At 39.6% G+C, this 10220-nt stretch overlaps 1 protein-coding gene across 9 annotated transcripts; it reads right to left on the reverse strand.

The window, feature by feature from the left end:
* Window positions 1-687: 687 nt before the first annotated feature.
* Window positions 688-3614, reverse strand: LOC141611787 (protein STICHEL-like 2). 9 transcript variants are annotated; one of them, XM_074430413.1, is made up of 5 exons: window positions 2902-3614; window positions 2409-2594; window positions 2106-2324; window positions 1577-1762; window positions 688-1457 (listed from the first exon to the last, which is right to left on the reverse strand). In XM_074430413.1, the coding sequence occupies exons 4-5, from the start codon at window positions 1638-1640 to the stop codon at window positions 1129-1131; spliced, it is 393 nt and encodes a 130-aa protein (XP_074286514.1). In that variant the 5' UTR covers window positions 1641-1762; window positions 2106-2324; window positions 2409-2594; window positions 2902-3614; the 3' UTR covers window positions 688-1128. The 9 variants fall into 9 exon arrangements, 8 of the variants coding, with proteins under 8 accessions (XP_074286514.1, XP_074286510.1, XP_074286517.1 ...); XM_074430409.1 differs by lacking the exon at window positions 2409-2594; XM_074430416.1 differs by lacking the exon at window positions 2409-2594 and having other exon boundaries at window positions 688-1313; window positions 1389-1451; window positions 1577-2324.
* Between the last annotated feature and the right edge of the window lie 6606 nt (window positions 3615-10220).

A 10220-nucleotide genomic window follows, 5' to 3' on the forward strand; every position in this document is an offset into this window, starting at 1 on the left:
ATCTATTATAGCATGAATTTGTTATTGAACTTCGAATTGTATGTAGTTATGGGTTTTGTATATTCAGTTTTGGAACTGGGATTGTAAACTAACATGTATGATGAATCATTCAGAATCTTTGTTCGGTATTCTACGCAGTATATATAAGTTGCATTGAACCGATGAATCATTTTGATATAAAAAGTTAGAACTTGGAAGGTAATTAGATGGAGTGCACTTAGCAAAGTAAAGGAGTGTATATAGCAAGGTAAAGAAGTGTATTTTGTAAGATAAAGGAGTGTATTTAGCAATCTAAAAGAGTGTATCTAGTATGCTAGAGATGTGTATCTAGCAGAGTAAATGAGTGTATTTATAAATTTAAAGGAGCGTATCTAGCATGTCATAGATGCATATCTAGTTTGCGAGAAATGTGTATCTAGGAAGGTAAATGAGTGTATTTAGCAATCTAAAGAAGTATATCTAGCAAAGTAAAAGAGTGTTTCTAGTTTGCCATATGCTCACGTGTATCTAGTAAGGTAAAGGGGTGTATTTAGCTTAACAATCTAAAGGAGTGTAATACTCCTACCTGTAACCGTGGCCAATGAATGTTCATTAAAAATTTCTATAGAAGTAATTACGGTTTATAATTTAGATATAACAAATTAGATACATTAAAATGTGTGATAAATACATTTCTCGTAACATCAATATTAGCTACTGCCTCGCACCTCTAATTAAAGTGGGTTCACGTACGATTGAACTCTTTTTTATCATGTCCCGTAACGTCGATATCCGGAAGCACAAATTCTCATATGTGATGGACAATACCTGAAGAACAACTTTACCATAAAATCGATATTTCAATCAATGGCGGCCTGGTGGGTTCCAAAAATGATAGCAACTCAAAATAAGAAATGTGAAAACGTAGGAAGAACATTTGGGTGACTGAATTTAAGAATGACATAATTCATCATCCATCCATCAACCACACTTTTTAAACACAAATTCAACTCCCCTACCTGTTTTACTTCAACAGTTAAACTGCTAAAAAGTCCAAATATTTTGTTTTTGTACTGTCTTCGGTAACATTGACACCATTATAATTTGCATTTGTTCAATTCATTGCTACATTTCTTGGTTTTCCCTCTACTAATTCATTAATCGTAAACTGAAAGATGTTCTTTTCGGTTTAGCAGAGCCAGCAGTGAGGTTGATCCTAATCTCCACATTACATCTGAGAACAGACTGAAGTGAACTTGCAATCAAGTTCCAGGATTTCTCGGCCTTGGAGGCATAATCTGGATGTTGAAATTCCAGTTCAACCACCGCCAGATCTGTAATGCCATACAAACAAGCCCATTGAAATTCACTCAAGCTGAAAGCAGAGAAAAACAAAGGGGGCATCTCACAGTCATATGTAACACGATGCTTTGATCTCTCGTCAGGGGATGATGTATTGCAACAGTCAACATCTGCAGCTAAAACCAATTAATCAATGCCTAAGTTACAGTATTGCACCTCACCAATAGACTACATATATACTAGAATCAAGGTTGCACATAAATTGCTTTATAACCAAAGAGTTAGCAAAACTGACCTTTAGAATTTGCAATTCTAACGGATAACCTCGACTCGTTTGGGTCTGAGAAAGAAGGATCCATAGAGTTTAACTGCAGCAGACCTATAGTATGTCATGTTGTTTGATTTTTGCACATCCTTAGCTGTTTATCGCTGTCCGAAAGTGTCTTCAATGCACGGCGAAGCTTCTGTAAATCCATATCAGCTGTACAAAAGAATAAACATGTTTACTGGCTCAGAAAGACCCTTTTGAGCTTACGAGTTAGATACGTCAATGCAGTAGCTTATAGCACCATGACTTGTCGCCTTATCGGGGATGGGAATATTTATCAGCTATACAACACCTATGTATTACTATAAAAGGATAGTTATCGAGTTACCGTTCATATGCCACAAAATTTCTAAAACCAGGGGACTAAATTCCAGCTAGCGTACATCACAGTGAGTATTGTATGAGAATATGTATTCTTCATTTAGTTATAATATTAATGGCTTGGTTCAAAAGGAAATTATCTCATCTGTTTTTGAGCATAGATTATTAGACTTACAAGCATGTTTTCTCAAAAGAGTCTTCCGGGCTTCAGAATCTTCTTCCGGACATTTCCCAGCAAGAACATCCATAATGATATTGGCTAGCTGGGATATTAGTTGCATATGGTCAATCCTCGATCTCATGAGCTCCATTGCCTTTTTTACCGTATTTGAAGTGTCAGCTACAGAGCGAGATCAAGTAAGTCAAGAAGCTCATCGTTTGAGACACTTCCAACCTGAAATTTTTTAACAAATGAGTGAATTTTTGTCAATGGCATTACACAAACAAGCAATAATTACTCGTATAACTTAACACTCACAAGTTTATACGCTAAGGTCATAGTAATTTGGTTTACAAGCAAACTGAGCTGATCAAGCATCATCTCAGCATCTCGCATTGAACCATTACATTTAGCAACAATGAACTCTAAAGCGACCTGCTCAAATTCCAAACCTTCTTGGTGACATATTTTACTCAGTCTGCTTGTGACATCAACGCCCTTTACCTTAGGATGGTACAAATCCAAACAAGTGGGGGAAGTAAATGAATGCAAATTCAAAGGATTAATGCCAACGCATTACCTGATAAAAATGTTATCCAAACATTTCCAATATTTGTATCATTATTTCTGAATATGATTGCTAACTTGATCGATTATATTGTTCAGTGGTTTCTGTACTTACACATAGTGTTAGTACCAGATACACAAGGTATTACTATCGAATACACAAATCGTGTATCCGATAGTAATACCTTGTGTATCCGGTACTAATACTATGTGTAAGTACAATTTGTGCATTCGATAGTAATACCTTGTGTATCCGGGCTGGTATTTTGTGTATCCACCGCTCCACCACCACATCACTATCCACCACCACCGCTACCATCACCATGCTGCCGACCCCAAGGATATCGTCACTAACCAGTATCATGCTCCTTTCTCTCACCTCTGACCATACATCGGACTTCCACCGGTAAACCACACCACCATACAACCACACTCACCATCTATTAAAGCCACCGTGAGACCCAAAACACCATATATCACCACCAACACTATCACAATCACCCTCCTAGACGACCACCACGCAAGCAACCGTCTATCCCCCCCAACCAACACGCAATCAACAATATCGATTTCCTTTCTTCATCGTTTTTATAATAATAAGATATAGTGATTTAAAGTTCAGATATGAAGACAAGCTCAAGGGAGGCTAAGCAACGTCGCCGGCGACGTCTGAATTAAAGGTCGGCGTCGGCGAATGATACAATGAAGATTTGCGTCTTGATGAGAGTAAGTCAGTGGAGAGGAAAAACAAGATGAGTTAGTTGTCGTCGTCTGAATATGGTGTTAAGGTGGCCGGTGTCTAGGTTTCTGGTGTCGGAAGTGGCGTCGAGGTGACCGACGTTAGTGAGTGGTGGTAGTTGTTGTTAGATAATGATGGGAAGAAGGAAGATAGGATTGGGCCATTGGGGGTAAAGCATTGGGCTGTTGAGTTGAATATCTGGTATATTGGGTCTTTTAGGTTGGTTCGTACAGTTCGCATTGAATATTAGTTCGCACGAGATCCTGATTTATATATATATATATATATATATATATAGGGGCGGGATCCCGTACGAACTAAAATATAATACGAACCGTACGAACTACCAAGATCATCCCTTATATTGAAACAATCAGTCCCGCATAACAAACACACAAATCCCACATGTACCTTATGTTTCCTTCTATCCTCTCCCGTCCCCACCATCGTCCCCACCATCAGTCCATCACCACCACCACCACCACTCGTCGCAGCTTCCAGCCATCATGACAACTGTCGGAACCTAACGATTCTCTGTTGCTAGCTACGCCCATGAACCCGCCCAACCTCCAGCTTCATTCGTCACCTTCGCCGGCGACGAAAACGTCGACGGAGATCATTATCCGGCTCCAAATTTCCCGATAACCTCGCTTGATCAAATTAATTTTTGAAATATTATTTCGTTTTTGGTAGATCTAACATTTCAATCGCGTTTTGTGAAGAAAAAAAAAGTAATTGGCGTACGGTTACGCTATGTGGTAGTCACAGGTAGGTTGCGTAGGTCGCCGTAGTGATGCTCGTGATGGACTATCGATGATGAGGGGTCCAAATGGGAGAGAGGGCGCCGGTGGGAGGAAGTTCGCCAGTAAGGGTCGGTCATGTAGGGACGGCGTCGTTGAGGGGTCGATGTTGATATTGATGGTGATGGTTCATGGGTGAGGTTGATGGAGGGTGTTGCATGGTGGGCAAGGTGTTAGTCGTGGATAGGGTTGGTCAGTGGTGGTGATCGTGAAATGGTGAGTGGTGGTTTCATAATATATGACCGCAGATACGCAAGCTAGTACTACAAGATACACAAATCAACTGTGCTCATGCAGTCCTGTGCTGGAGAACTTCAAGACTATATGAGAAACAATATTGTTGCTTATGCAGTCCTGTGCTGGTGTGTGTCCAGAAGTTTCTGAATTCCTGTTTTAGCATCACCTTGTTATATGTGGTTATGTTGCAAGAGAAGAGGATTGTTTAAATTTCTAAGCTATTGACAAGCTCATTGGCTTTTGTAAGTTCAGTTAATGGGAAACAAGCTCTGTAAGGAAATGGAGGGAGGGAAAAGGTCCAGTAGAGTGGGAGTATTTCAGTTTGACCTGATTGGATATTGGATCATGACCTACCCTCTAAATCTGACTTCAGCCAACATGGCTAGCACCATATTATACTGAATGTTCGAATGCATTGTATTTTTTCTTTGTGATGGCGCTAGAAATTAATCTCAGAGTGTGATTAGAAATCTTTGGTGGTGGTTATTATTAGCATGTGTCATGGTGATTGTTGACGCTATTTTGTGCTGCTCCATGAATTAGTATTACATGTGAGACCGCCCATACGGCTGTGTTCTCATTTGACTTGTAAAGAGTTAATGAGGTGTTCTCTCGTGTAAAACCTTCTCATCACTCATTTAAGTTTTTTGTGTTTCTACATATGCAAAAGGGCTGTCATTAACCCAAATCAATCATTCTACTCCTAGTGTTTAGCAACAGTTGATTGTAAGAAAGTTGATAAACAACGATGCAGGGATTTGAGCATAATGGCCATCTCAGAAGCCAGATACACTTTATTACTAATTCAGATACACAAATTGATTAATTCAGATACACATATTATTAACTCAGATACACAAATTGATTTGTGTATCCTGGGATATTAATGGATGTATCTATGACAACTATTTATGTATTTACACCCAACCTTAAATAATACTTCCTACTCCTACCACCTCCGACTAACCACACCATCACCGCCATGCATATGCCAACACCGCACCCATGTCTTTGATATTATATACTTGTTTTTCACTTAAATCATTCTTGATAAGTCTCATCAGCATTTTAGGAGACATACGAGTCCGTAAATAACACTGTCCACCATAATCGTCATCATTTCTTTTCCTTTTAAGATTTTTGCTACATGGATTCGTCTGAGTAATAGCTTGCTTGTTGCTTGTACTCGCACCATGATTACTGATCGTCAAATTCTTCATTTCTGTATAGTTAAAACGATGGTTAGTGGTGTAGCCACATTGGCTGATAAACAAAAAAGAAACATGTTATCCATATTGAGCCACAAGTAAAAAGTCAACACCAGATGTAGTAAGGACAAAGAAACAGGAGGAAAACCAAGAGAACATACGAACCAACCCCTTCTAAGTCTGACGCGATTCTATATTCTTCGACCACACGACCTTTTTTCCATGTTATCATTAAGAGGGGTACTTATTTAGCTAGCAAAAGGTATGTATCTAAAAGCGTAAAGGAATGTGTCAAATAAGTTAAAGGCAAATATATAGCAACTGATACGAGTGTATCTAGCTAGCTAAATGTGTGTATCTAGCAACTGAATAAAGTGTATCTAGTTAAGTTAAAGTACGTATCTATCTACTGAGTAAAGTGTATCTAGCTAGCTGAAGGTGTGTATCTAGCAACTGACAGAAGTGTATCTAGTTAACTAAAAGTATGTATCTAGCTACTGAGTAAAGTGTATCTAGCAACAGACAAAAGTCTATCTAGCTACCCAAAGGTGTGGATCTAGAAACTGACTAAAGTGTATCTAGTTAACTTAAAGTATATATCTAGCTACTGAGTAAAGTGTATCTAGCTAGTTGATGGTGTGTATTTAGCAACTGACAAAAGTGTATCTAGCGACCAAAAGACACCCTAAGGGGGCCGAGTGAACCCTTTTTTGGGGACGGGATCAAAAATAGGGGGTCGGGTATCCTAAAACGGGACGGGGAAGGGTTTAGGGTTGGATTAGGTTTTTGCATTCGAACGGCCTCAAGACAAAAAGACACCCTAAGGGGGCCGAGTGAACCCATTCTTCGTTGACCAAGATAAGGCAAAGTGAAAACAAATAGATATCAATTCAACAACCCCTAGTAACATATATTAGAAATGTACTAACATAGTAGCGGCATCAAACAACAACAATATGGTGCATCAGTGTTTATGAATTAAGCATCCAAAAAACTTGCCTTCTACAGTGACTCAGCAACGCTAGCACTAGTCCACTGAAAAGTAGTACTGTAACTCTCCCCTGCTACCATTCAACAACTTTTATCAGCCTGTAATAGATGAAGTTGTAAATTTTCCTTTCAGTCTTAAACTCTTAATATAAAGATGAACGAAATCTTTCTTTGGTGGAACAATGAATGCTATTTCAGATGTTATCTTAAGCATGGGATAGTCGGCAGTCCATGAGTTGTCGCTTCCTACCCTGAGAGTTACGGTGTCGTCCTTGATGTCAACTGAAACTGCCACACATTATGAGAGTATATTGTTAGAGATTAGATCAAGACATAATTTTCCGCCTTTTGTTTGTTATTTCCAGTTCTAGAATTTTCACATTGAGCAAGAAATAAGAACCTTGTTGAGGTGGTTGCTGCTGGAGTAGATGATGAATCATGATCCTGAAATCGTGAGATGGACAGATGGTATAGTAGCCATAAAGAAGAGCGACATGTCGATCTGGAAAATCGCGAATTACAGCACAAGCTCAAGTCAACGAAAAACCTTCGAATATCTTTAGTTTGTTCTAACAAACAACCAAAAAGACAAAAAAAAAAAAAAGTACATCAGACATCAGGCAACATTGTAAAATATTAGTGAATGTATGTATGGTAGCAGCCATTGGAAATACTAGCTTATGTGATATGTAGCTTAGCTGGTTATTCTGGCTGTGCCATATAGGGCGCACAATCATTGAGGGAATGGTTCAAATAAGGAGCATCGGCTCACGGGTAAGGTCGTTTTGAGGTCATATGCATTCAGGCTTCTGTTTCACATGCATCTATCGTGTTGGGGTGTTTTTGCGTCGAGTTGTTTTCTGTCAGATCAAATAGATTAGAGACGTTAATCCTACAGCAAAAAGTACTATGGGTTTAAGTCAGGTCAGTCCAGGTTGGGTTAGGTTCGTATGATCTATCTTCTGTATAAGATTATCAGCAAAATAATCGAAATTTACAGTACTAGATACAAAATCATTCATCAGCCAAAATACATAATGATGGGAAACCAGTGTAACACCCCCATATTCAGAGGAGCCTCAACTAGGCCTTCCTTAGCATATAAGGGCGTCACCATCTCGGTTGCCCGAGGATAGTAATTATCAAATGTCGATAAGAGAACTATTACGTTATATTACAAGTGATTTAAACCAACAAACGATATAAAAGATACAACTCAAAGACTACTCGCTATGACTATCGTATCTCGTGAAGACTCATCCCTGCCCGGACTCCAGCTATCAACAACATCAACACCTGCTAAGACCGACTGCTCACCATAAGGGATCACGGCAGACACATAACAAACAAACAACCACACAAGGTAAGTACTGAGATAAGATACGACAACAGCAACTTCAATTAACAACACAATATACGTCGTCATTCTCATACACAATCACAACAATCCAACCAACCTCCGCAACGAACGTCCACCGGACCAGCCCTGCCAGTGGGGGACCGCAGCCGTTCTCACCTAAGCCCCGCTCATCATATCGAGCGATAACCCTGTCCATTAATGTGCACATCCCCTTCCGTGGCGGGTTCCACGAAGGGCAAAACTAGGGCGTGAAGCCACTCCCGTAAGTGACCCCACTCAGCCGAGAACGCATCTCGAGAACCAGAGACAACAACCACAATCACAATCACAACCGTCACAATACAATTACGATATTAAACAATCACAATACAACCACAACGACCGACACACTAGACCATCTACAGAAACTGAGTAGGCGAACCTACCTTTAAGCAACTACAACCAATCCATGCCGACAAACAACCTATCCAGCGACCAAGCAAAGCCTATAACCATAATACAATTATCTATTACTAACAAGCAAACCCTAACTATAAAGAACAAGGACACGGACGATGATTATGACATACCTATGAGGAGAAACTCGGCAAAAGACCGCTACCCGACTCAAGTGACGCTCTCCTAAGGCACAAGGAACTTCAAAAGGCTTCCATGGAGGTTTTGTGGTAAAGGGAAGGGAAATAGGCGACTGAAGGATAGGAGGAAAGAGGCGAAAATGAATTGCGGATTTAACAAAACGCGATATAAAACCCTCGCTGAAAACTCGGTACTCGATCGAGTACCCAACATACTCGATCGAGTGGCCCCTACTCGATCGAGTAACCTAGCTACTCGATCGAGTAGCCTCTACTTTATCGAGTACCACTCTTAACACGGAACCCAAGATGGTTTTGGCACTCACTTCTAAGACTATTCCCGCTCCCAAGGTCAGTCAATGCTGGTCAAAGGGTCTCTAAAAGGGCGGGTATTACAGTCTTCCCCCCTTAAAAGAACTTCGTCCCCGAAGTTCAACTCACCTATCTCACGCACAAGACACGGAAAAACACGACATCACCAAACTTCCTACTCAAACCATTACTCCCTGGAAATACCATCCCTCATGTCATCATCATCACCGTCTAACGCTCTATTCATACATATATATATATCGACTCTTGCAACTATCATACAAACATTATCATCATCAACTGTCACTCTATATGTATGCATCAACTCTTACAAACTATTATATATCAAGCATCGACCTCGCAATACGAACCAACACAAATGACCATCACTCATCATATGATAACAACTATCAACCTGAAACGTATCTCGTATCAACTTCATGCTGCACAACTAACACCACGTGTTACTCACTAATTCGTTCTATTACGACACATCGCACCACAACTAGCTCTTTATGACGGTCCTTTAAAACATACTATCACATTCATTTCAACGAACTAAAGTAACCACCTAGACTTCATATAAGCAATGTGACCAACGTACTAGAAAAATTAGTAATTAAACAACAAAACCTTGTAAACGAATAACAACATAACTTCAAAATCAGCCTTTTTATTTTGCGACATTACTCTTCCCCTCTAAAGAGGAACTTCGTCCCCGAAGTTACAACGCATATTACTTATTACTTGATTCATAACATGAATTAAAAACATATAATTTATTGTGGACATTACTCGCTAAGCATAAACTCGTTAAATTATAAATCATACACAACCCACCGGGATAACTAGCCGCCATCGATAAAGCACGTTAATATCGTACGCACAAACGTATGAAGAGATGTAACTTTAATGGATGAATCGTAATATGGCATATGTAATATTAAAACAATCAAGAAACCGTCACCACTTCACTAATTGTTACAAATATGCATATAAAACCGAAACTTGACGTCCAACATATGAAATTAACGGTTCAAAGGTGTTACTCTGCACTAATAACCACATTAAACATCAAACTTGCAATTATAAAACAATTGAACATTTTTAATTTTCGAAAACCTCCTGTAACAGTGCTACTCGATCGAGTATGTAGCGGTAATCGATCGAGTGCCATGCTACTCGATCGAGTGTCTTGGCTACTCGATCGAGTAGCCCAAAGATCAGAATGCTTTTTATCCCACTTTCCTGCAGCTACTCGACAGAGTACGGGGTACTCTGTCGAGTACCTACAGGCCACAGTGCCTTATAAAACTTGTCGTAACCCAACATACATAAACAT

This window comes from Silene latifolia, chromosome 11 (genome assembly GCF_048544455.1).
Source record: "Silene latifolia isolate original U9 population chromosome 11, ASM4854445v1, whole genome shotgun sequence".
Lineage (NCBI taxonomy): Eukaryota > Viridiplantae > Streptophyta > Magnoliopsida > Caryophyllales > Caryophyllaceae > Silene > Silene latifolia.